At 43.6% G+C, this 27,123-nt stretch overlaps 3 protein-coding genes across 4 annotated transcripts in view; 2 read left to right on the top strand and 1 right to left on the bottom strand.

Annotated features, from left to right (window-relative positions):
* The window catches only part of LOC126981357 (GPI ethanolamine phosphate transferase 1-like), a 31,559-nt gene extending 9,455 nt beyond the window's left edge, over positions 1-22,104 (bottom strand). Inside the window, exons 1-11 of one of the 2 annotated variants that reach the window (XM_050832381.1) lie at positions 21,747-22,104; positions 20,245-20,465; positions 14,185-14,416; positions 12,646-12,773; positions 12,270-12,496; positions 10,909-11,136; positions 10,129-10,269; positions 8,570-8,693; positions 7,292-7,413; positions 6,036-6,226; positions 4,552-4,602 (exon numbers count right to left, since the gene is read on the bottom strand). In XM_050832381.1, coding sequence (XP_050688338.1) covers positions 4,552-4,602; positions 6,036-6,226; positions 7,292-7,413; positions 8,570-8,693; positions 10,129-10,269; positions 10,909-11,136; positions 12,270-12,496; positions 12,646-12,773; positions 14,185-14,416; positions 20,245-20,465; positions 21,747-21,961 — 1,880 coding nt within the window. In that variant the 5' untranslated portion in view covers positions 21,962-22,104. Of the gene's footprint in view, positions 1-4,551; positions 4,603-6,035; positions 6,227-7,237; positions 7,414-8,569; positions 8,694-10,128; positions 10,270-10,908; positions 11,137-12,269; positions 12,497-12,645; positions 12,774-14,184; positions 14,417-20,244; positions 20,466-21,746 lie in introns of both variants that reach the window. The other variant, XM_050832380.1, reaches the window with a different exon arrangement.
* Positions 22,105-23,717: 1,613 nt separating this feature from the next.
* LOC126981170 (uncharacterized) lies at positions 23,718-24,599 on the top strand. The gene has a single exon (XM_050831886.1). The coding sequence runs from the start codon at positions 23,718-23,720 to the stop codon at positions 24,597-24,599; it is 882 nt and encodes a 293-aa protein (XP_050687843.1).
* A 4-nt stretch (positions 24,600-24,603) lies between these two features.
* Positions 24,604-26,421, top strand: LOC126981168 (uncharacterized). Its single transcript, XM_050831885.1, has 2 exons — positions 24,604-24,878; positions 25,458-26,421. The coding sequence occupies exons 1-2, from the start codon at positions 24,604-24,606 to the stop codon at positions 26,419-26,421; spliced, it is 1,239 nt and encodes a 412-aa protein (XP_050687842.1).
* Positions 26,422-27,123: the final 702 nt, after the last annotated feature.

The following is a 27,123-nucleotide window of genomic DNA, read 5'->3' as shown; positions in this document are numbered from 1 at the left end:
CCTTCCCCCGCTGGGGTGCCCGAGCGCGCCTGAGGGGATAGTCTCGTTGCGAGCACTTAGCAATGAAAGGGTTAACTGTGAGAATACAGGGGCCGAGAGGACATGGGAAGAAACTTAACCCTTTCATTGCTAAGCGCTCGCAACGAGACTATCCCCTCAGGCGCGCTCGGGCACCCCAGCAGGGGAAGGGGATCTCTTTTAACCGCTGTATCTCAAAAACTATTCATCACAGCTACAAAACAAAAACACCATTGGAAAGAGGAGGCCAAGATCTATACGACTCGGTAATGTAAGCCTCTCCTGCTAAAGTACAGGCACGTTCAGGGGGTGTTGCCTGTGAAGACGTACATTTAAACGTGCGAGACGGTCAGCCGTAAGGCAACTACTGTAGATCTCTTGATGATGGGGTGCTGGCAGGGCAGTATTGCCAACTGCAAAATTTACAACTATTTGGTCAAAATATCAGTCATGTGATAGGTGAAGCTATGCAAAAATGTCGCTATATTGGTCAACAACATCCACCAGTTGCTCGTCCGTAGATTTTCCACGTTGGGTTGACATGATTTTCCACCAAATTTAGTGGAGAACCCACTCAATTGGCAATCCTGTGTTGTGAGAAATATTGTTGAAACACTCTCATACGCAGCGAGCGTTTAGCACCACCAGCAAATATGCCTAACGGTCACTGCGAGCGTTTAGCTATGAAAGGGTTAATAAAGGAACCTGTTTGAGTGACTTGAAAAAGTAGTTTTCCACATAGAAGTGTTAACACATGGAACGGCTTGCGGGAAGAGGTGGTGGAGGCGAACAGTGTCCAGCAAATAAAGGAAAGGCTGGATGAATGTAGATATGGAGACGGGACCATCAGAGCATAGCTTGGGCCTGGTAGACTACAAATAGGTAAATACAATAGGTAAATACACACACACACACACAGGTTTGGAATAGACTAAGTGAAGAAACAGTATCGGCGAAGAGTGTGCAGAGCTTCAAGGAAAAGTTGGATAATTATAGATACGGAGATGGGACCACACGAGTGTAAGCCCAGGCCCTGTAAAATTACAACTAGGTAAATACACACACACACACACACACACACACACACACACACACACAGCTAATTTTGAAAAAAGAATAGTTTCTAGTTGTGAGGAAGAACCAAAAATGTTTTATAAATTCATAAATGGGAAGCTAAAAAGAAATGAAGGAGTGGAAAGACTAAAAGAAAAAAATGTATTCTACGAGAAGGACGAAGAAATTGCAGAAATATTAAATAAAATTTTTCATAAAGTATTTACGAAAGAGACCGACTTTGACAGGGGGCTCAAAAATTGTAATGAAGAGAAGCTAAATTATATAAAGGTTGAGAAAGGGGAACTGTTGGAAACTTTAGATGGAAGGAAAGCTATGCGACCGGGTGAAATCTCCGGTCAAGTGCTGAAAGAGTGTAAAAATGAATTATTGGAACCAATATGTGACATAATAACATGCTCAGAATACAGGAAAACTGCCATTAGAGTGGAAGAGAGTGAACATTGTACCAATTAAAAAAGTGGAAATAAAACTGAACCATTAAATTACAGGCCAGTCTCTTTAACAAGTGTAATGTGCAAGATCTGTGAAAGTATAATAAAAAACAATGGGTGGAACATTTAGAAAAGGGAAACATGATAAATGAAGGACAGTTTGGATTTAGAAAAGGGAAATCGTGTGTCACCAACTACCATGTTTCTACTCAAGAGCAACAGACGTGGTGCAAGAAAGAGGGGTGGGCTGACTGTGTATATCTCAATCTGAAAAAAGCTTTTGACAAGGTTCCCCACAAGAGGTTAATCTGGAAACTACAGAAATGGGGAGGAATGGGAGGAAAGGTCATCGAGTGGATAAAGGATTACTTAACAGGAAGAGAAATGAGGATGGTGATTAGAGAAGAGAAATCAAATTGGAGGAGAGTAGAGAGTGGAGTTCCTCAAGGCTCAGTTCTGGCATCAATAATGTTCATAATATATATAAATGATATGCTGATGGGTATAAAAAGTTATATGAGTCTTTTTCCAGACGCTGCAAAGTTAATAAGAAAAGTGAAGACGGAGGAAGACTGTGAAGAACTGCAAAAAGACCTGGATAGAGTGTATAGATGGAGCCAGTTATGGGAGATGGAATTTAATGCAAACAATGTCATGTTATGGAAATGGGGAAAAGTAAAAAAAGACTGAGAAAATCATACAGGATGGGAGAAGAAAACTTAAAGGTGGTACATGAAGAAAAAGATTTAGGAGTAACGATGCAAGACACACTATCCCCAGAAAAGCACATAAACAAGTAATTTGGAAAAACCTACAGGATGATGCAAAATATAAGGGTATCATTCCATTATATGGACAAGGAAATGATGAAGAAAATTATAACAACACTGATAAGACCAAAACTCGAATATGCTGATGTTGTGCGGTTGCCTCACAAAAAGAAGGGTATCAGAAAGTTGGAAAGAATACAGAGAATTGCTATCAAAACACAAGAGAGAGAAGGCGACGCATCAACAGGGCAGTGATGGTGAGTGTGAGGACGCGTCTTTGTTGTGTCAGTGACTCACAAATGCAATGCAGCAATTCTTTCTTTAGTAAACTCCCACTAAAAGGAGTCATCCTTGTCACCAACAGCATGGGCAGTCAAAGGAAGAGGAGGGAAAAAAGGCACTTAGTTGTCTCGTGCAAAATTGAGCTGTGTCGTAGATGGCTCAGTCCCCGAGGGATATTTCTGGCCCACAGAATTACCTTCAAGATCTAAACTTTATTTTCCAATAATATTTTTCCACTAATAGTACGGTATACCCCTACATTACCCTACCGGTATTTATCGTATGTAAGTACAGTAAAACCCCGATTATCCGAAATGGAAGGGGGGAAGCCTCTTTCGGATAAGCCGGTTTTTCGGATAATCCGGATTTATGGCCGCCATTTTGATCGCCGCCGACTGACGATGTAAACAATGAAACCAAACAAACACACGCTACACTAAACAAAGTAGTACGCTTAAAACATGTGATGTAAATGTTTTATTGTATGTTTGTCTGTGTGTCTCCTTGTCTGGACCAGTGTATGTTGATACTTGTGAGCGCTGCAGATCTGAATTGTGAATGTTGCAGAGTGCGATTGTGAATGGTTGTGCAAGCTTGCAAGTGTGACCTTGATGCATCGTGCAGGTGGAGACACAGTATGATGACTCATATTATCGATGTTGGAAGGAATGTGGCATGGAGTGGAGAGGGAGTCGTGTTTGTGTCGTTGTCTTGAGAGTACGGTGTGAGAGTAGTCGTGCAGTAGTTTGTTTGTTGTTGAGAGTTTGTTTAATGTTTTTGTCTAATACATTGATCTATTCGTTACAAGCTATTTGAAAGCATATTCATTTTAACTGTTCTTATCAATTTTCAATGTGTTAATATAGTACATATGTAGTTACTTTTATTTATTTTTGATGTTTTATAACGTTTCAGTATAGAAAAAAAAAAAATTTAATTGCATTATCCAGATCAATTTCGGATAATCCGGTTTTTCGGATAATCCGCTTTCGGATAATCGGGGTTTTACTGTATTCTCAAGCAATGGACCACCCTTCCCCCCTTTAATCCGTGAAATCGAGGGCCGAGTGTATACCGTACAGAGAAAGACTGGAAGAACTTGGAAAGACATAGTCTATAAGATGATTTAAATGATGATTGAAATGGGTGTAAGAAATTTAGATTAACAAATTGTGTTAAAAACAAATGGAAGAACACATGAAGAAAGGATATAGGCAGGAACTGATTGGTGAAGGGTGGTGAGTAACCTAACCTAACCTAACCTAACCTGAGTTTGTGTGATTGTGATATAAAGCAATTGTGAACTGGCCTGAATTTGAATAGAACTGGATACATGACGTTGCGTGGAACAAAAAGAGCAGATTTATAATTGAGACAAACAACAATTAACATTTTTAATTGAAGTTGGATTAGATACATTTATGATGGGCTCAGAAGCTTCCATGTGTCTGACCTCTTGTACTCTCTGTTTATCCTTGTGTGTTCTTGTGTGAGTAATTACACAACTTGGCAAAATGCATGCTGTCAAACCATAAAAAGCCAAGGAAGTAAAGGAGTGTGCGCATTTGTTTTCTCTGCAGCTCAAGACAGTGGAAGCACCTTTGGTCTTCCTCGGTGCAGTAAAGGTGCAGAAACTATTGTCTTTGCTATACAATAGAAAAATAGAGCTACCTTTTCTTCTTCGTTGCATAGTTTATGTTTGTCTGACCCATGTCAACACTTTTGCAGGTTGGAAAAAAAGTCAATATTATCTATATTGTTAGTTATATTAATTAATGGTTTACTATTGCATAACAGTGTCTGTTTAAGGAAAGTATTCGTGTTATCAAGATATAAATCGACGTCTAACATATATTCTAAGATTACATGACACTTTAAAAAACAAAAAATTAATAAGGTCCTCAACTATATGACTCAAAATATAAGAACACAAATACTTATAGGAATGATTAACATTAACACTAAGTACTCACCAGTAGATACCGATACTCCCAAGCATGAAAGCCACAAGGCCAGCTACTTCCCTGAAAAAAAAGACCATGCTATATCACCATTACCTTCACCCCTTGCCTCATTATGGAAGTAAGGGGAGATTAAAAAACAAAAGTCTCAACAGTAAAAGAGCTGGGCTGTTTTGATTTAAATCAAATTATTTAAATAATGTGGTTTGAACTGATTTAAATCAGAGTAAAAAAATTATGATTTAAATCAAAATGAAATGCAGTCATACCTCAGTTTACAAGTTTAATTCATTCCGGAATTTTGCTCACAAACCAAAAAACTCATAAACTAAAATGAGTTTCCCCATTTAAATTAATATTAATCCCTTTAATGCATCCCATATCCAAAAAAATATTAACAAACATCATTTTACATGTTATTTTATAAAGAATAGAAGTAATTTTACTAACAAATAGCAATAATAATATAAATTATATAGCATAATAATATAAATATAATAATAAAATAACACAGTACAATAAATAAATAATATCGTAATAATATAGTGCTGAAAACACAAAGATTGCACACTAGAGCACAAATGTAAGCAGCCACGAGTGCGCAGGTAAATTGTGAACATGATGGGAGCCAGCCAGCATCGTGGAGCTCCCCTGATCACTCTCCTCTACGAAGCCTGATGCTGGGCTCACACCTTCTAGGCATGATGCAATAGAAAAACAAAGCGTGAATAAGCAGGAGGGAGGAGGAGGAGGACATGTAAAGTGATAAAATCATACAGGTCACAAGAAGAAGAAGACGCGCCACATGTGGGAGCCGAGGCGCGGCGTGAACACTAAATTTTGATTGCTTTAAATAATGAATAGTGTGATGCAATAGAAAAAGAAAGTTTAATGTTTAGTGCTTAGTGTTCACGCCACGCTTCGACTCCCACATGTGGTGCGTCTGCTTTTTGTAACCTGTATGGTTTTATCGCTTCACATGTCCTCCTCCTCTCTCCTACTTATTTAAATCAATCAAAATTTGAACCTTTGGTGTATACCGTGCAGGGTTAACTTTTTGGCATTTTCTGAGTGAACAAAGTGCACGTTATATGCCTCAAAATACGGTATACTTCATTCTGGAGACATCTGGGAACTACTGTGTCAACCAGAGGCGTTTTGAGTGTTGGTTTCGCACTAGTAACAATAACCCCTAGGCCTACCAAAACCTAACCATCGGGGTATAAGACACAGGGTGATTTTTCGAATCTTCTTTTTCGAAAAAGTGCGTCTTATATAGCGGGAAATATAGTAGTTCCTGCGCTTCCTACCCCCATCCCCCCACACCATGAGACATGAGAAATAATGTCACTGTTTTGCGTTTTAGTTTCATTATGATTTATTACAATATCAATTATCAAAATGGAGATCCAACTGTGTATAATTATATTTTCTACTTGTTTTAAAGGTGAAGAAAAGGAGACAGATCACACAAGAACTGATTCTTTGAGACTTACACCATGGGATAGTATGACTCCCTGCCCACCACTGGCATGTAGGTGAATGAAGCAAGTAGGACACATGATCCAATCCACACCAGTCTCATGGACCTCTCCACAGTGCCCTGCATTGTGTACATGATTACTGGCCATAGTCCAACACACAGGAGCCCTACTGAGAGCATTGGCCGCAGGAAAAATGCCATGACCTGTGAGAGAAAAAAATAACATAAGACCTCAGCAGATGTACAATTAGACTGGCAAGTAATGTTATAATTTTTCATATCTTTTGTGCATAGGTAGTCTCAAATAATTCTACACTATAGAAGATTTTCCTACTAATTTTATCATTACAAGTTGGGAAAAAATAAAAATAGACCATGTGGAGTGTGTCGAGTAGTGCTGTGGTCCCAAGGCCTAACCAGCCCCTCAAAACACTGAAGAACAAGAAGGGTGTTGACTGGGGGAAGGAATCTGTTATTTAGCAAGGAATATGTCTGTCAGCTGCCAGACTTAGCCATGCCCCAGATTTTTTATTTGGATTCTATTTCAGTTCTTGGATATGACTGGACATATGTCTGAGAATTGCGGGACCATGGATTTTGTCCAAGAAATCCAATATCCGGGAAATTGAGGGCTGGGATATCAAGGGTTGAGTGTACGTACTTAGTCAGGAGATGCATTTCTGTGTGTATAGTACCTAAGTTAACATGCTTGGTTTAACCCGTTGACTGTGGATTTCCTACAAGAAGACATCACCAAGCTACAGGAATGGATCAAAAAGTGGCTGCTACAATTCAATGAAGAAAAATGTAGTCTTGCACTTTGGGAGGGGATATCCAGCACACCAATACCACATGGGAAACACTCCACTATCCACCACAGAGGCAGAGAAAGACCTGGGAGTATATGATATCAGGCTACCAGTGAAAGCAAAATTCGTTCCAATCGCAGCGGACGGGTTAATAAAATTTCATGGGGAACTTTGGAAATAAACCCTAAGTATCTAAAATTTCTATGGTTTCCGCTTATCCGACCCCTCTGATTCCCCGCGATTGTAGGTTACTAGGGCTTTTATTGTAATAATTTTATGTTATTGATAGTGTTGATGGTAGTAACAATGAATCTGATATTTTAAAGCAACACTTCTTATTTGCAGCTTTATAGGAACACAACAAAGACAAACATTACTCCGGTCTTTTGGTTTTGTAATGACTCACCAGAATTTCAATGCCAATGACTATGAAAAGGATGCGTATAGCTACTTCCCACACCATGTTGAAGGAACACAGAAGTAGCCAAGCCACCCGGAGAGGGGCACAGCTCTGATGCACTAATGCCCACAGCCCCACAGGAGTCATGAGGTACAAGTAATGTTGCCATGGATGCTGCTGACCTGGAAAGATTAAAATTTAAATTCTAAATTACTCTTGATACAATAATTTTCCTACTTATCATTTAGGTGACCCATCCTAAAGCAAGTTGAAATTGAAACATGTAAAACTTAAATAATTTTAATCTAATATCCTCCCAAGAGACCATCTAGAATGCATAATTTGATCTTCCCTTATCATAAAAACAAGGCATAATTGAAAGTATATTGATCACATATGTATCCAAACTCATCTTGGATTTCTTGGATGGAAGGCATGAACTGGCACATCCACTTCCACACCCAGGCATTCAATTCTTGGAGGCCAAATCCTCAAGGTACTTTTCCTATGGTGTTGAGAAAGTCCCATATGTTAACTACATTTGATCCTCAGACACCAAACAATGTCAAGAAGACAATTAGAGCATTCACAAACTCTCCTGTTGCCAGTAATCACTTTCATGTAGGACTCAATATGCAGCCTTGAAAGTTTTGTAGAGACATTCATTTTAAAATCCTTGTCATAATACATCTCAATGCGCCATACCTATATTCTACAAGATGGAATTCAATGTCGGGAAGCGTAGCATTTTGAGTGTAGGTAGGAATAACCCCTTACACAATTACTCCTTAAATGACACTCCTCTAAGCAGGTCTGGGCGTGAGAGAGATTTAGGAGTCCTAGTGAGCGCTGACCTCCGTCCTAGGGCTCAATGCATTCAGGCTAAAAATCGGGCAAACAAAGCGCTAAACTCGAGGATTACGAAACTCGGATAGCGCGAAACTCAAGAGGGTACTGTATACTGTTTACTTTTGAAGGAGCAGCAATTAGTGGGACTTTTATTTCCCTTTAGCTGTTTATTTTACAGAAAGAAAAAAAAAATCAAAAACAAAAAGAAGAGAAGTGTAATCATGTAAGTGTGTCAGTGCCTTACGTATGATGTGCTGTATATGTGCAGCAAAGTGAAAGAATATGCTGAGAATATATGAGTCAATATTTTGAAGCAAATTTTCCAACATAAATGTTCACAACACAACTAACAGTCCAACATAAATGTTCACCACATAACTAATAGCTTTTGCTTCTAAAGTTGGAGTTCTTTGCATTGGTAATCATCTGAATACAATATGCTGGTATCTTCTCTAAACTTGGATGAGAAAACTGAGGAGTGATCCTTACCAAGCAACCGTGTCAAGTTGGTGATGCCCCACACAACCAGCACCAGTGCCATCAGGAAAGAGGACCGCCACACTCTCCGGCCCTCTATGGTGCCACCGGCCATCCTCAATACAGCACTGTGATCCTAAAAGTTTTAAAAATGAGATATTAGAAGTTTTATCACATACTATAAAAACAACATATCTGAAAACAAGGTTAAATGTGATCCTGTATAAAACCAACTCTCAAAATTGAAAACCAAAATACAGTCATCCCTCAAATAGTACGGTTTCCAATAGTTCAGTTTCGGTTTTATACGGATTGTCATGGAAGATCTTTTAAGGAATTTTAAATTTCCTGCTCGTCAGGAAATTAAAAAATCCTAACAAATCTTCTTAGAAAATCCACATAAAGCCAAAACTGAACTATTGGAAACCGTACTATTTGAGGGATGACTGTACTTTTTGACATGTAAAGCACAAAATTTCATCTATCTATATCTCCAATGCCCTGTCCCCTCACAGGAACTCTGCCCCAAGACAGATGCATCCCCAACTTTTCATGTTTCATCGTCGACTCAACACATTCAATTGTTGGTTTGCCAACTCTCTCTCTTAAATATTTCTTCCCCTCTATAGGTCCATTTCAATAGTATTCTTGTGACACTCTCGCCCTCAATCCAACCCTAAACACTCTCGTCACAAAGTTATCCTCACTCATTCTCATCACATATGCAAACCATCTCAGAGCACCTCATTTTACCCAATCATCTACTCCAAAATCCACTTCCTCAGCTGTTACACACACAAAAACTTATGGTTTAGTTTAGTTTGAAACTCGCAATCCTGGAGACTGTACTGTACATGAAAAGAGCCGTACTAGGCTCGTGCTGTCCCGTCTCCATAATGCTTATTATCCAGTTTGGCTTTAAATTCGTGAATCATTTTTGCACACACAGTCTCCTCGTCAAGTCCGTTCCATGTTATACTTCTGTATGGAAAACTGTATTTCTTGACATCTTTCCTACAGTCGCTCTTCTTCAATTTCTTACTATTCCCTCTTGTCACACTCCTATCACGTATCACTAAGTCTTCCCTGTCCAATTTCTCTAATCCTTCTTGTATCCTGTATAATGCTATTAGATTCCCTCTCTCTCTTTTTCTTTTCAGTGTTGTTAGTCCCAATTTCTCCAGTCTTTCTTCATAAGTATGTTCTCTCAGAGTTTCCGGTAGATGGGTTGCTGCTCTCTGTATTCTTTCCAACTTTCTAATTTCTTTCTTCAATCTAGGTGACCACACTAATGCTGCATATTCCAGTCTTGGACGTACCATCGATGTTATCAATTTCTTCATCTAGATATGTAAATTCTGCTTTTATGTTTCTAAGAAGATTATATGTTTCCCCAGTTATCTGAGTGTGTGTGTGTGTGTGTGTGTGTGTGTGTGTGTGTGTGTGTGTGTGTGTGTGTGTGTGTGTGTGTGTGTTCTTGGAGGGATGAAGTTATCAGTCATAGATACATAGAACTGCAAAAATTCAGCAGCCTTAAGTTTATCAAAATATTACACTGCTGATATGCATACCCTCAACAGATGACACACAATGAGGAAGATCCAGCCCAGAAATCCAAGAGCAATGTGTATGGAGAGGACAAGGCGGTCATAGTTGTGATAATAGTCCATTCCTTGCTGTGTCATGGCAATGAGGCGCAGGCTCTCACTATTCTGCAATGATGCAATGTTTGTATTAACCCGGTGGTAGCAGCGGGGATCATGTTTCTTAATGGTCCTTCCAAGCGAGAAAAATTAGAAAAATCACCCCTCACACAAACTATTTCATAATATATATCAAAGCATTTCTGATCAGATTATGTATCATCTATTTTGGGGGGTAAATTTCATGGTACAAATTTGGCCCGTCGCTGCTACACGGTGAAGCCACAAATTTGGCCCGTCGCTGCTACACGGTGAAGCCACAAATTTGGCCCGTCGCTGCTACACGGTGAAGCCACAAATTTGGCCCGTCGCTGCTACACGGTGAAGCCACAAATTTGGCCCGTCACTGCTACACGGTGAAGCCACAAATTTGGCCTGTCGCTGCTACACGGTGAAGCCACAAATTTGGCCTGTCGCTGTTACACGGTGAAGCCACAAATTTGGCCCGTCGCTGCTACCAGGTTAATAAGAACAATAAATTCTGAACTTACAAAGACCATAGTAAAGAAAGGGATGCTTTTCACAGATAGTACTAGTTAGCCTCATCATACACTCCTAATTATTTGCTATGTTGATGAAGAAACTTGGTGATCCTGTATATATATCAACAACATTGCCGTAGATGTTCAAAAGAGTTATGGTACTTACAGCAGCATCAAACTGAGATGTTTTTAAATAATTTCTAATGGTGGCAAGAAGCTCCAGCTCCCTGTCAGGTGTGAGGGTGGTGTAGGGCCAGTAAAAGATAGGCAGTGTCTCCTCTTCCTTCTGTATCCGCTTTCGTTGATATTGTGCCAGCATCTGCCGTGCATTTGCAAATAAGGCTTCAGATCGATATTCGTCTGATGTTGCTAAATACTCTATATGCAGCTTACCCTGTAAAATATAACACTTCATTACTATCATATTACATGCAACAAAAAATGCTCAGAAACTAAAAATTTCTGTAACACATTCATGTTTACCCACAATTACATCAGACAAGCTATACAGAATAGATGTCAAATAGTTTCTTGTAAAAAAAAAAAAATGTATCAATAACAATAATAGTAATAACAATAATAATAATAATAATAATAATAATAATAATAATAATAATAATAATAATAATAATAATAATAATAATAATACAGTAAGCCCTCACTTTTACAGACCTTGATATGACAAATTTCAGCTTTCAGACCTTGATATGACAAATTTCAGCTTCAATGAACTTTTTTGCCTTTCCAGTACATGCACAGAATTACCAAACAAGTTCAGTAATTAAGGCGTCTAGTGCTCAAGGGGCGAACAAGTCGTGGGCCCTGTGACCCTATACCCGCAAGTTGGCAACTCTGGAATATACCTCATATGAGGGAGATCAGAGTCTCCTAATAATAATATCAGTGAATCGTTGTTACTAAGTGACTGCCGTAAAACGCCGTACATTTCAACATCGTCTTTGAGAGACTGACCTGCAGGCCTGTAGGTAACAGGTTTATTTAGATTATTAATTACAGTATTTACTCTTAGCTGAGAGCCTTGAATAAATCACCAATAAATTCATGCATTTCAATGAATACTAGAAAGAATGATATTCTGTAGCTAATTACACCTATTCTAGCATACACCACTGTATAATAATTATAAACTCACTAACCCCAGCTTCACCATCCAGACTTTTGAATGAACATAACCCCTGCAGCTGGTGAGGGTTTACTGCACAGTACATATACTAATGTTTTAACCCCTTGACTGCGGATTTCCTACAAGAAGACATCACCAAGCTACAGGAATGGAACCGAAAGTGGCTGCTACAATTCAATGAAGAAAAATATAAAGTCTTGCATTTGAGAGGGGATATCCAGCATACCAATACCACATGGGAAACACACCACTATCCACCACAGAGGCAGAGAAAGACTTGGGAGTGTATGTTAGCAGGCTACCAGAGAAGGCAAAATCCGTGCCAATCGCAGCGGACGGGTTAAGCGTGTGAAAAATAATTATAAAACAAGAGACCAACTCACCACACTATTGACTGGAATTGGTATGCCAACAATAGAGGCCATAAGGGGCGCCACGTCTGCCTGATGTATGTCATGGCGTCTTACATGAGTCAGACCCCATCGCTCAACTCTTGCATCATACATCATCTTCTCCTTAAACTCTGAGGGATCCTTTGGCAATGCCACGCCTGCTCCCCAAGCTACTATGGGTGTCTCTGTCTCACTTGGGTCACCAGCTCCATGAGATCCTAGGGGAAAAAAAAAACATTGGGCATTTAAATAACTTCTAAAATCATTCTCAGTTTAGAGTCTAGATAACATACATTAGAATGAAGGTCCAAAAGTCCCATCTCAACAACAACAAACTGGAAACATCAAAATTATAAAATAAACTCACCCCAGTCAGTCATGCCATGGTCTGAAGTGAAAATGTATGCCGTCTGACGATCATTATAGAAACCTTCAAAAGCTTCTATGGTTTTCTGGATGCCAGCATCAACGGTTTCAATATTTTTCAGGTACTCTCTGAAATTGAACCATGAGAAAATTAATATACATACAAAAAAATGACAGTTGTACAATGAAAATGATTACAATCCAATTGGAAACTTGTTTATTTGAAGGCACCAAAACTGAAATGATAATATTTCTCCACTTAACCCGGTAGCAGCAACGGGCCAAATTTGTGGCTTTACCGTGTAGCAGCGACGGGCCAAATTTGTGGCTTTACCGTGTAGCAGCGACGGGCCAAATTTGTGCCATGATATAAACCCCCCAAAATAGTTGGCACATAATCCGATGACAAATGTTTTGATATATATTATGTCAAGTCCATCTCCTTCAGTCTGTCTTTATACGTCATGTTCGAGAGTTCTGGCACCACTTTAGTAGCAATTCTCTGTATTCTTTCCAACTTTCTGATATCCTTCTTTTTGTGAGGTGACCATACAACTGTGTGTGTGTGTGTGTGTGTGTGTGTGTGTGTGTGTGTGTGTGTGTGTTTACAGTAAAGAAAGCAGTTCAAGGGCAAAAAAATTAAGACTAATCAGTGCTCTAATAAAAAGAAGCAGAGAAGAGTTGCCAAAAGAGAGGTCAATTTTGGAAGGAGAGGTGTCTTGATACTCCTCTCTTGAAGGAGGTCAAGTTGTAGGCAGAAGGAAATACAGATGAAAGAAGGATGTTCCAGAATTTACCAGTAAAATGGATGAAAGAATGATGCTGGTTAATTCTTGGAAAAGGGATTTGGACAGTATAGGCATGAGCTAGAGTAGAAAGTCAAGTGCAGCGGGGACATGGATGCAGTTAGCAAGTTGAGAAGAGCAGTCAGCATGAAAGTGTAGAGATAGAAATTCCTCTTACTTTCTTACATCTTAGAACAAACAAAAGAGATTTAACAAAAATAAGAAAAAAAAGGGAAAATTTTGGGTCCTGGAAGCAAAACTATATTGAACCCATGTTATAATTTCTTTACATAAGTTATTTTTGGTCAGCAAAAGTATTTTCAGGAATGCATCACATTCATAAAGTGAGGGTGGCCTGTATATTGCAAACCTCAAGATTACAGAAATTAAAACTTATCAAATTATGATTTAAGTTATTAATACTTAGAGAAATTTCTTTGTTCTGAGGGAAGCTTTTACAGTCGTTTTGTTTGTTTTGATCGTTACCAATGGCGCCGATCGACACTACAGTTTTCCGCGTGAAACTGGCCAATGGGGTAGTGGCAGCTGCAGAGGAAGCGAGAGGTGTTGAGTGTGTGTGGCAAGGTGCGGGGCTAGGCTAACCCCACAGCCGCGACTACCCCATCGGCCAGTTTTAAGTGGAAATTCTACAGCGTCGATTGCCGCCATTGGTAACGATCAAAACAAACAAAACGACTGTGAATGCGGCCCTTAGACTCAATGCACATCACACCAGAGGAAGAAAATCAACATACTTAGAATGGGGTTTGTGGGCATGTCCATTTGTGTCCAATCCAAGCAGGTGCAGGAAGAACACAATCCTGTCCTGATGCAGCATTTCTCTGGTCATTTTGTTTTCTGATGCTTTGGTGAAAAATGACTCAACATTCTGAAAGACCCATGTGTCCAATCTAGAAGCATCATTACTGGCAAAATCTTCCTCCTCGGCCTTATACATGAAAGTCTCAATATGACCCCTCTCTGCACCTGGAAAGAAAATATTATAACAATAACTGAAAACACACCATAATCAGAAAAAGGTTTTACCCAACAGGAAAATTTGGAAAAAAATTACCTTTATATTACTAACTGCATGCCCAGTCTTTGTAGCACATTACATCTAACACATCTGGGAGCATGAAATATTCAGCTGCCCATCTGGCTGACTCATAATGTATGCATTTCATTTGTAGCAACTTTCTTTGCTTCTGCATTTAACATGTCCTACCTTATGAGAATAAGTTATACTAATACTATTAAGGAGGAGGAGGCATAGAGTTCTTTTTTTTTTCTTTTGCCAAAGAAGCGTTTAGCAAGCTTTCTTGATGATGTGTTTATCTATGCCCTTGAGCTGCCTCACTTGCTGTAAAAAAAAAAAGTAGCCTCTCAGTTTCTGCTGTTCATTTGGCACATACAAATACATTCCTCAAACTATTTTGCAGGCATTTTTGAAAGCATCAAACACAACAATTAGAAATAAGCAAAAACTATGTGTTCTACATAAAGCCTGTCCTGCAACTGAGTAGTACTTGTTCACACAGGCCAAGAAAGTGGCAAGTAGCTTGCCAAAGATGGGAGGGGGGGGAATTAACCCGTACAGCCCCGCGCTATTTTGATATTTTTTTCACCTCAATCCCTAGTCACTATCGATTTTTTTTATTGTATAAATCAATTGGAAATTATCTAAAACTAAGGGAAAAATGTATAATAACACTCATATTGGCTTATTTTTGCCTCTGTGCGGGATGGTTATGGAGTGCGCTATGGTGCGTCCTCCTGCCCGGCCGCCAACCTCCCTCATCTTGACCGCCACTTTGACGCTGTATAGTTCTTGCTTTAACGATGTTTGTAAGCAGTATGACTGTCTCTTTGACTACATACATGCACAACTGTGTAAATTTTATGGTAATAACTAAATATATACTACGTATTTCTATGTGTAAATTTATAGCATGTGATAACTCTCTTCAATATGTGTTCAAGTAGCATGTTGCGCTTCGTGTAGCTCATTTGTTGTTGGGGTTGCACTGTGGTCTAGCAGAAGCCGAGGATCAGCGGTCGGGTTGACAGCTGTGTGTGGACTTACACTATTAAAGCTCCAGGAACATACACACACTGACTTTGTTTTGCCCTGCCACACTGATCTACAAGTTCAAAAACTGGTATCAGAGCGTAGTTTGTGGCAGGTGGAAGGATACTGAAGAGAATTAAGAAGAAGACGAAGAAAAGATGACCAACAACAGCAATTGTGGTTGGGCGCGTGTGTCAGTCTTCAGGAATGAGAACAAGAAAGACAGCTGTTGAATGGACCATCCCAAACGTAGCTTGGCTGACATCATTTCTAGCGTGAACACTTGCACAGCAAGAATCATGGGCATGTTCAGGCTGGAGTAGGTAGGAAGACACCTACCGAACGGGCGCAAGCCACTCCCGGTGAGGTATATATGGGAGGTGAGAAGGGAGCTGAAGCCCTCCAAAGACCCTTCCCATGTCCTCACTAACCGTTTCCCTATTGTCTCACCAACACCGGAGAGTAGTTCAGCATGCTCTCTAAAGACAGATCCTCTCTTTATCCACACCACACTACATTCTCACAACATATACACCTTTTCCCAAAATTAAAATTTCAAAATGGCGCACATACCCCAAGCCTCGGAGTCCCCGCCTGGGGGACCACAAATTCCCCAGGAGGACTCCCTTCTGGCTGCCGACCGAGAGGTGTCTTGATAACTCCTCGAACCTCTTTCTTCTCAATTTCTGCAACATTCGCGGTCTTCGCTCTAATTTTCATTCTGTGGAACATCATCTCCTCCTCTAAACCTCACCTTCTCTTCCTTACGAAACACAGGTTTCTGAGGCTACTGACAGCAATCTCTACTCTGTTCCTCCTACTATCTCTATCCTAAATTTCAATCCAAAGCTGGATGTTGCGCATGCAACGACATCACTTGCTCTCGGGCCCCCGACCTTGACTCTTCTGAATTTTCCACCATCTGGTTAAGACTTCACTGTCATTCTATTACTAAATACATCTGTGCTGTTTATCTCTCACCTAACTCTACCAACTATGTAAAATTCTTTGACTATTTGAATTCTAAAGTGGAGCACATCTTGACCCACTCTCCCTTCGCTGAAATCTCCATCCTAGGAGATTTAAATGTTCACCACCAGCTTTGGCTTTCATCCTCTTTCACTGACCATCCTGGTGAACAAGCCTACAACTTTGCTATCCTTAACGACCTAGAGCAGTTGGTCCAGCACCCTACACGTATTCCTGACCGTCTTGGAGATCGGCCCAACATTCTAGACCTCTTCCTTACCTCAAACCCTTCTGCTTATTCTGTCAAACTGTTCTCTCCGTTGGGCTCCTCCGATCACAATCTTATTTCTGCATCCTGTCCTATCGCTCCTGTACACCCTCTGGACCCACCGAAGAGGCGATGCTTCTGGCATTTTGCTTCAGCTCGGTGGGACGACCTGAGGATGTACTTTTCCGATTTCCCGTGGAATGATTATTGCTTCCAGGATAGAGACCCCTCTGTGTGTGCTCAGCACATCACAGAGGTGATTGTCTCTGGAATGGAGGCATACATTCCTCGTTCTTTCTCTACTCCTCACGCTAAAAAGCCTTGGTTTAATCACGCTTGTTCTCGTGCTGTCAATGATAGAGAGGTAGCTCACAAAAGATACCAGAGCCTTCAAACTAATGCTAATTATGAACTTTACATTTCTGCCCGAAATCGTGCCAAATCTATTCTCCCACTAACCAAAAATTCTTTCATTAATAGAAAATGTCAAAACCTTGCTTTCTCTAACTCTTCCCGTGACTTCTGGCATCTAGCCAAAAACATTTCCTCCAACTTCACTTCTTCATCTTTCCTCCACTCAGTCCTGACGGCAACACTGCCGTCTCATCTATCTCTAAGGCTGAACTCTTCTCTCAAACTTTTTCTAAAAACTCCACTCTGGTCGATTCTGGGCATATTCCTCCTACTCATCCCCCCTCTGACTCCTTTATGCCTGTTATAAAGATTCTTCAAAATGATGTTTTCTATGCCCTCTCTGGCCTCAATCCTCAGAAGGCTTATGGACCTGATGGAGTGCCTCCTATTGTCCTTAAAAACTGTGCCTCCGTGCTGTCACCCTGCCTGGTCAAACTCTTTCGCCTCTGCCTGTCAACATCTACCTTTCCTTCTTGCTGGAAGTATGCCTTCATACAGCCTGTACCTAAGAAGGGTGACCGCTCCAATCCCTCAAACTACCGTCCTATTGCTTTACTTTCTTGTCTATCTAAAGCTTTTAAATCAATCCTTAACTGGAAGATTCAAAAGCACCTTTCCACTTCTGACCTTCTATCTGATCGCCAGTATGGGTTCCGAAAGGAACGTTCTACTGGTGATCTCCTAGCCTTCTTAACTGACTCTTGGTCATCCTCTCTCAGCCGTTTCGGTGAAACTTTTGCTATTGCGCTGGACATATCAAAAGCTTTTGATAGGGTCTGGCACAAATCTTTGCTTTCTAAACTACCCTCCTACGGTTTCTATCCTTCTCTCTGTACCTTTATCTCCAGTTTCTTTTCTGACCGTTCTATTTCTGCCGTGGTAGACGGTCACTGCTCTTCCCCTAAATCTATTAACAGTGGTGTCCCACAGGGTTCTGTCCTATCTCCCACTCTTTTTCTGTTGTTCATTGATGATCTTCTTTCCAAAACGAACTGTCCTATCCATTCCTACGCCGATGATTCCACTCTGCATTATTCAACTTCTTTTAATAGAAGACCCACCCTTCAGGAACTTAACGACTCAAGGCTGGAGGCTGCAGAACGCTTAGCCTCAGACCTTACTATTATTTCCGATTGGGGCAAGAAGAACCTGGTGTCCTTCAACGCCTCAAAAACACAGTTTCTCCACCTATCCACTCGACACAATCTTCCAAACAACTATCCCCTATTCTTTGACAACACCCAGCTATCACCTTCCTCAACACTAAACATCCTCGGTCTATCCTTAACTCAAAATCTCAACTGGAAACTTCATATCTCATCTCTTACTAAATCAGCTTCCTCGAGGCTGGGCGTTCTGTACCGTCTCCTCAGTTCTTCTCCCCTGCACAGTTGCTGTCCATATACAGGGCCTTGTCCGCCCTCGTATGGAGTATGCATCTCATGTGGGGGCTCCACCACACAGCTCTTCTGGACAGAGTGGAGGCAAAGGCTCTTCGTCTCATCAGCTCTCCTCCTCATACTGATAGTCTTCTACCTCTTAAATTCCCGTAATGTTGCCTCTCTTTCTATCTTCTATCGATATTTCCACGCTGACTGCTCTTCTGAACTTGCTAACTGCATGCCCCCCTCCAGCGGCCCCGCTGCACTCGACTTTCTACTCATGCTCATCCCTATACTGTCCAAACCCCTTATGCAAGAGTTAACCAGCATCTTCACTCTTTCATCCCTCACGCTGGTAAACTCTGGAACAATCTTCCTTCATCTGTATTTCCTCCTGCCTACGACTTGAACTCTTTCAAGAGGAGGGTATCAGGACACCTCTCCTCCCGAAACTGACCTATCTTTCGGCCACCTCTTTTGATTCTTTTAGGAGCACGAGTAGCGGGCTTTTTTATTAATGTTTACTTTTTTGTGCCCTTGAGCTGTCTCCTTTGCTGTAAAAAAAAAAAAAAAAAAAAAAAAAAATACTGTGTGAAACATAGCATCACTCCCACTGTCAACTGGCCCTTATACCCCAAATGTCTGGAATTTCTACTTATCTGGCATCCATGAATCCCTGTGTTTGCCAGATTGTAGGGTTTTTAACATATAAAGAAGTGAATTGAATAGTATGGATGTGAGAAGAGGCTCCTGAATAAAGTGAGACATTAGTTTTAGAACATATAGAGCAGTGATTCCCAACCGGTGTGCCGCGGCACCAAGGGGTGCCGTGAGATCTTTTGAGGGTGCCGCCAAAATTCAGGGGAAAAAATTGCATTAACTTCACTCTCTCTGCTTCTGCTGCTGCTGCACAATTTAGCGATCGAATTTTCAACTTAGCTACTTTTCATTGAATTTGTATAATAATTTGTACTTATGGAAAATTACAATCCAGGAGAACAATACTAATTATATGATTTTGCTGTGTAATAATTGTACGGACACTGGAGAGAACAGCTTGGCGGGAGAGTGAGAGGAGGAGGGAGTGAGGGTTGTAGACTGACGTATGACACACGACAGGGCAGGGCGCACAGCGAGTCGCCACTGGCCAGAGCCCAGAATGTCTCAGTACTGATTGGTGACGCAAAGGAAGCAGAAGGTATGACATATCCTCCTCCCTCAGCTCGTTAGCAATACATACCTGGTATGTATTGCTAACTAGCTGAGTTCGTGAGTCGTTTGTTCATCTTTTTCTTTTTTTTAGTAATTAATTACGAAGTATTAGTAATGAATTTCTCTATGCTTTATAACATCAAAAGCAAAATTTAATAATTTTCTCCTGTAATACCAAATGTAAACACGTCGTAAATTTGTGATCATTTGCAATTCTTGAGATAAGCAAAATGTCGAAATGAAAAAAATATATATAATAAAAAACAACGGAGATTTTAAATATGTATTTCCTTATAAGGGTGCTGGGAAGTTTTGAAAGGCTTGCCAAGGGTGCCGCAAACTAGAAAAGGTTGGGAACCACTGATATAGAGTGTGAAAAGGGAGAAAGGTAAAGGTCTTAGGGAATTACTCATAATGGAAAAAAATAAGATTCCTGGCATGGTCCTCTAACTGAAATCTTGGAACAGACAGAAATAACAACCAGCTTCCTCACACTCACCTGAAGCAAACATTGGCAGAATATCTGGACTTCCCCAACACCATGTATGGCGGCTCTCATTGAAAACAGAGTCAAATTCAACAGGATTCTCCTTCCATCCCTTCGCAATGGCACTGGGGTCCTCATAGAGGCCAGCAATAATTGCCACATGCCCAGGACGCGACTCAGTGGGAACCCTGGTGTGAGACACTCCCCATGTTCCATTGTTTTCAATTATTGATCTGGAAATATTAATGACACTTCAGTATGACTCCACACAAACTAACACTTCTACTGGCAATGAATCATTATGTAAATATGAATTGGTAGCCTCATACAAATACTAATGAGAATAACTGAAAAGAGCTAAACACTTTTACTGGCATATTGAATTATCTATCTACTATATTGTAAATAACAAGGACTAATTCATATGCCAAGAACTTTTTCTGTAAGGTAAAGAAGGCATACCAAGGACTATATTATTATTATTATTATTATTATCATTATTATTGAGATTCATTAAAACGCCTCAAGGGAAAATAAATAAAAAAAATTATATAGACCCAAACAGTCCCCACAGTTGCTGTCAATGGTGGAGGAGGAGGCTATGCTTATCTCCATATGCCTTGTTAATTTCATTATTTTTTATAAGTACTTTATACGATTCACACTGCGCTGTTGTGTTGTCAGCAAGCAGTAATGGCAGCAGAGTCCACTTTCATCATTGTCTTGTGAGGGCTCAAGTATTTAGTTTTCATCATTTCTACATTTCGTGCAGGTGAAACTTTTATTGATGCTGTGCACGAGAATAACTGTTCACACATCACAACGAGGCTCTGGAGTCACCGCACTCCTCCACTGATACCGAAAGATCGTCTTTTTGCCTACATGCCATCTCTTTGTGGCATGCTGAGGTGCAGCAAAAAACTAAACAAGTTCCCTGATATGTTAGCTAGTCTACAGACTACCAGCTGTGGACAAGATACAGGGATTGAGAGGAGAGAAAATAACACGAGAATGCTGAGGGCAGTGGCTGGCAACCCGTCGATAGGTTCCCAACCACTGCCCTCAGCGTTTTCATGTTATCTTCTCTCCTTTCAATCCTTGTATCTTGTCCACAGCTGGTAGTCTGGAGACTGACTTATCAGGGAACATGTTCCATTTATTGCCACACCCCAGCATGAAACAAAAGGAGAAGGAAGCGCTACAAAGCGGAACAGGTCAAAAGAAGAAGAAGGGTGGTTTGTTTTGTTGGCCATCCAGAGCTTGACCCAAGCTTGAACTCTGACTAGTTGTGCACGGCACCTATTTATGGTGTTCATTTGTTTGCAGTGAATTTGCATTATGCCATGTAAAAAACACTAGTTTTGGGAAAGGGCAAAAGTGGGAAAGAATAAAAATCTAGTGAAATTCATGAAAAAATGTCATATTCATTTGAAACATCATAAACAATATAATCTTTTATCGGAATTGCAGCATGATCTCACCCGAAAATCTACCATAAATATTAAGTCTCTTACCTGAGAAACGGGGCCCTGGTGGTGTGGTTGGTGTAGTCAAAGAGGACGTCAGCCCGCAGCCCGTCAGCGACGACCAGCACCAGGCGGCGGGCGGCGGGCGGCAGCGAGTGGCTCTGAGGTGTCATGCCGTGGCTCAAGGGCGTGCGAAAGTATATATCAAAAACAGAAACAAAAAATATCAAATGCACGAAGAATCCAACAGCAAACAGCCACATTCTGACGCTTATTTCTCACTTTGAGCCTCAGTGTGCGTCCACATCCTCGGGGCCTCCCGCCGCCGCGTCAACACAACAACAACAACACGGCGCCGACCTGGTCCTGGTCTTGATCTTGATGTCACAGGTGGCTCGGGATTTCTCCCCAGCCAGGCCTTTATATCGGCAGCTGTGAAGAGAAAAAAAAAAAAAAACATGCGGGAAGTCAATGTTCTTGGGGCAAGATATCATTCCCTACATCTTTCACGCCACATGCCCTCCAAGAACTCTTTCACTGCCTCAATCACTCGTCCACTCGTCTCTCCACTGAGCCCCAGCAGCAGCACCATCCACTCCCTTCCAGTCCTCCCGTTTACTCCACGTCCCATCTCGCTCAAAAACACATGCATCATCTTCGTTCTCTCCCTGTCATACTTCTTACATTCCAGCACTACATGCTGCACAGTCTCGTCCACACCCCTGTCACACATCTGGCACACTTTGCTGCGGGACTCAGACCATCTATAGTTCCTTGCATTCACATCCAGACACTGCGCTCTAGCACGGAAAAGAAGATCACCTCCCAGGCTTCCCTCATACCACACCTCACACTTTGGGGCCTCTTTCTCCCTTTACCAGTCGAGAGTTTCCTTTCTTTCCATCTCATTCTTCCACTTGCTCAATCCCTCATCTTTAACTGCCATATCTATCACATTCTTCCACTTTCTTACATCCCACTCAAACCCCTCTCCATTTCTGTTTGTTATTCTCCATTCAAACACATTCTGTCTATCTTCAAAGGGTCGGTACACCCACCTACTTAGCATAACATTCCTGTCTATCATTCGCCCACATTTATTCGCCCATTTGCCATCTCTTATACTCCACAAGTATACTTTCCTTGCTAATCTTGCATCCTCCATTTGTTCCAGTCTCACTTTATATCTCAAGGTTGCCTTTACTAGTCTTTCCCTAAACGTGCTCCATCCCATGTCCCCGACCTTGTGCTGGTCCTGGTCTTGGACTCTTGGCGGCGACTTTTTGACGTCGTTGTCGGGGCACGATCCTTCAGACAAACAGAGAGAGTATAACGACAACCTTAGATTTGGATGCCATATAAATACGTTAGATCGAATACTAAAGTAGCACATATCTCTCTCTCTCTCTCTCTCTGTGTGGGTAGACGTGCGTTGTCCTGTGCTCCGTCCGTGGATGCCCTGCCTTCCACGGAATAAACGGTGTCTAGAGGACATGGCTAACGAACATTCCTACTCGGCGGCTTCCGGGCAGTGTCCTGCCCCTGAGGAACGGCGCCTGTGGTCTGAGGAGACTGAAGAGATGTACGACTCTGCCGAACTTGACCCTCGCCTTTGTTCGGAGGACCACGTGGCCAGCGCTAGCAAGCGGCTCAAGCCGGATAATCCTGGCTGCCTCTCCCACACTGCCTCTCCTGTTAAAGCTGCCACCGCACCCATGGAGGGTGTGCAGTCTGGTAGCTCTGAGACTGTCCTGGTCGACGGTGAGGTGCCCCTGGAGGACACGCACCCAGCCGCGGCCCCGCGCCAACCCACCCGCCGCCGCCTAGACTTCCCCGCCGAGGCCGGGCTGACACCAGCCCAGCAATACACGTGGTTTGCTTCTCTCCTGAAGCAGCACGGTGAGTTGGAGCCGCTCTTCAAGGAGGGTAGGCTCCGACCTTATCTCACGGTCAGGGACGACGTCGCCTTCTACAAGCGGCTCCTCACTGAGGGGTTCCTCGACGTAGTTTTGGTCGAAAATGCAGCGGAGCGGCAGCACACATGTCATCATCCACAATGTGCCGCTCTACATGAATGCCAACCTCATTGAGACCCCAGACAACTTTCTGTGGATAAAGCGCAGGTATGCGGGCACGGCCCCTCGCCCGCAGCTTCTTGGAGCAGTGGTTGGCCACGTCCCGACAGAGGTGCACCTCCTCGGGGTGGGTCGTAAGGCTGTGGAGCCCTACACGGCGGAGCCCGACATCTGTCGCCACTGTTGCCGGTGGGGCCATCAGGAGTGGCGCTGCAGATCGGCCCCTCGGTGCCGGTATTGTGCGGGCACCCACAAATCAGCTCTGTGCCTCCAGAAGATCCAGGCGGGCACACCCGTCCCCCGTAAGTGCTGCAACTGTGGTGGTGAGCATAACGCCCACTACCACTCCTGCCCGATGAAGCCTAAACCATCTCGGGTCGCGGCGCCTGACCACCACCCTCAGCAAGGCCGCCCTAGGGTTGTGTTCCGCCCTGCTCCTCTCCCTCAGTCCTCGGCCTGGGCCCGGGGGGCTCCCACAACGTCCGAGTTTCCGCCCCTGCCGGGCTCGTCCGCCCCTGCTGCCCCAGCCTCACCCACTGCCACCCCTGTGCCTCGCCAGGCTCCTGCTCCGGCACCCCAGCCACAGCCTACCGTCCCCCCTGTGCCGGCTGCCAGTCCCCCCGCTGTCGATGGGTCGACCCCTGTCCTCCATCAAATCCTCGCTGCAGTCACCCAGCTGCAGGAGACGCTGGCTGCAACGATCTCCAGGGTGGCGGCCTTGGAGCAGCAAGTCTCCACGCCCTGCCTGTGCGTGAGCTCTCCTCCATCCCGGCCCCTGCTCCAGCTTCAGCCCGGCCCCGTGCCCTGCCCTGCCGTCTGCTGGTGAGGCCATGGACGCCGATAGTGGGGCCAGTGTGGTTCCCTGCGGGCCAGATGCAGAACACCCTGCAACCCCACCGGCTGTGGTGACTGCATCTGCCGAGGGAACGGCCGAACCTCGCCATGGCCAGACGGGTCCTTCACCTTCACCTGCTGATCCTCCAATGCAGTGGGAGGCCACACTCCAGGTGCTGCTGGCGCAGTTTGCTTCCCTGACTCAGCAGGTGGCTGAGCTCCAGCATCGGATCACCCCACTCCTTGACCGACAACCACCCCCTCCTGACCAGTGAGTGTGTCCGCCACTTGGAATGTCAACGGGCTGCATGCCCGCTTCACTGACCTTCACTCCTATGTAATAACTCATAGGCCAGATATCGTTGCTCTTCAGGAGGTTGGGCCGCGGGAGTCGGACCTGAGGGGGTATGATTTATATGTCTTAGATGTCGCAGCAGGCAGCACTCGGGGGATGGCTACGTATGTCAGACAGGGGACGGCAATAGTTTTTGAGGAAATGGGTATTAATGAGGGCATTGAATGTATCACTGTTTCTTTACTCCATATGGGTGAAACCCTATTCTTTTTTTAACACGTATGTTCATGCGGGGGCTTTAAATCTTGCTAACTTTCATGATTATGTTCATGAGGAGCCGACTGTTCTTGTGGGGGATCTTAACTCACGCCACCGAGATCTTGGTAGTCACCGCACCAATAATGTCAATGGTGTCCGCTGGAAGGCCTTCCTTGATGCCTCCGAGACGGCTGTCCTCACGGGGGATAATGTGCCCACACATGTTCAGGGGGGCAGGTTAGACTATGTCACTCTTTTTAACATGCCAGCTTTTACTGCCCAGACCCTTATTTCCAGGTGTTTGCTGAGTGACCACTTTGCCCTGGAGACGACCATCCCGATCCAGCCTGCCCCTGCTGTGTCCCGGAAGCGGTTGGCTGTCCCTGCTGCCCGGATGCCGCGCCTCGTTGCCGAAGTCGGGGCGTGGTACCATACTGTGAAGGGATCCTTTACCGACGCCGCCTCGCTGTACCACGGCCTGCTGGACACCGTCGAGAGTTTTGTTGCAGCTGGCAGGGCCCCTCCAAGGCCCGCCAAGCGCCGCCTGCAGACCTACGCCTCGGACCCGGCTGTCTCCAACTGTCAGCGGACCCTTGCCTCGTACCAGCGGCGCTGGCAGCAGGACCCCGCCGATCGGGCTGCCCGCGATGCCATGGTCGCTGTGGCGCGCCACCTCACTGAACTCAGACAAGAGGCCCGGTCACGACACTGGGTCGCCTTCCTTGCCAGCGTGCGCAAGACCCGCTCCCTGCGGGAGGTTTGGCACCATGTCAACAGGGTGAGAGGGAGGACCAAACGGCTGGTGAGTGACCCTGACCCTGCGGGCCGGGCCCAGGACCTGATGTGCCAGTGGCAGAGGGCCTCCTCCCTTGTTGGTCTCCCTGCACAACACCAGGCCGAACTTGCCCGCCACAGGGAGCGGCGGATGGCCCTCGTTCAGCACCACGTCACACTTCTGGATGACACATGTGTCCCCATTACCCACGATGAACTCCTTCTTGCCGTCAAACATGGCAAGTCGACAGCCCCGGGCCACGACGGGTTGACTTACGACATTCTTAATGCCTTACTCGTTGTGCAAGGCGACAACCCCCTGCTTGACCTGTTCAACATGTCGTTTGCCGCAGGTTGCCTCCCCCCTCCGTGGAAAGCTGCATTGATCGTTCCCATCCCCAAGGGTGATGGCACCTTTCGCCCTATCTCCCTGACGAGCTGTGTGTGTAAACTGTTAGAGCGGGTGATCTTGAACAGACTTCTCTAAGCTGGGGACCGGCTCTCCCCAAACTTACATGGGTTTATGAAGGCCGTTCCACAAGTGACTGTTTTCTTAAGTGCCTTAGTAATCCAGACGTGAATTGTCGCGCTTTTGTGGACTTAAAAGGGGCCTTTGATAGGGCCAACAAGGATGTCATAATGGAGGAACTCACTCTGCAGGGTGTCCGTGGAAGACTCTTAAGCTGGATCAGGGACTATTTGTACGGTAGGAGGGCGCAAGTGGTCTTCCAGGGTGCTACCTCCACGGAGGAAGTGTTTGAGCTGGGCACACCGCAAGGGGGTGTCCTCAGCCCCATGCTTTTCAACATTTTAATGGACAAAATTGCTCGGTGGCCCTTTCCGGGCAATACTCAGGTCATTATCTATGCAGATGACATCCTTGTGCAATGCAGCAGTCCTGCTCTTCTCAGTTTAGCTTTGGAGCAGCTGTCAGCGCTGTGTGAACAAATGGGCCTTGTCATCAATGAAACTAAGACGAAATTTCAAGCCAGTGGGAGGAGAGTTTCTCATCTGCCCAGCATTAATGGCACTCCTTTAGCTAGAGTTCCTACATACAAGTACTTAGGCGCCCCTGTCAGCTTCCAGAAATCTGTGCAGAGCGTCACTCATGTTCAGAACATCTGCCTTCCTAGGTTAGCTCCTCTTAAGGTTTTGGCTAACAGGGGCCTTGGAGTCGGCATCCCTGTCC

The sequence above is a fragment of the Eriocheir sinensis genome, chromosome 47, assembly GCF_024679095.1.
Source record: "Eriocheir sinensis breed Jianghai 21 chromosome 47, ASM2467909v1, whole genome shotgun sequence".
In the NCBI taxonomy this organism is placed as follows: domain Eukaryota; kingdom Metazoa; phylum Arthropoda; class Malacostraca; order Decapoda; family Varunidae; genus Eriocheir; species Eriocheir sinensis.
Note: the sequence above shows the minus strand (reverse complement) of the source record. Positions and strands in the feature narration are given on the sequence as shown.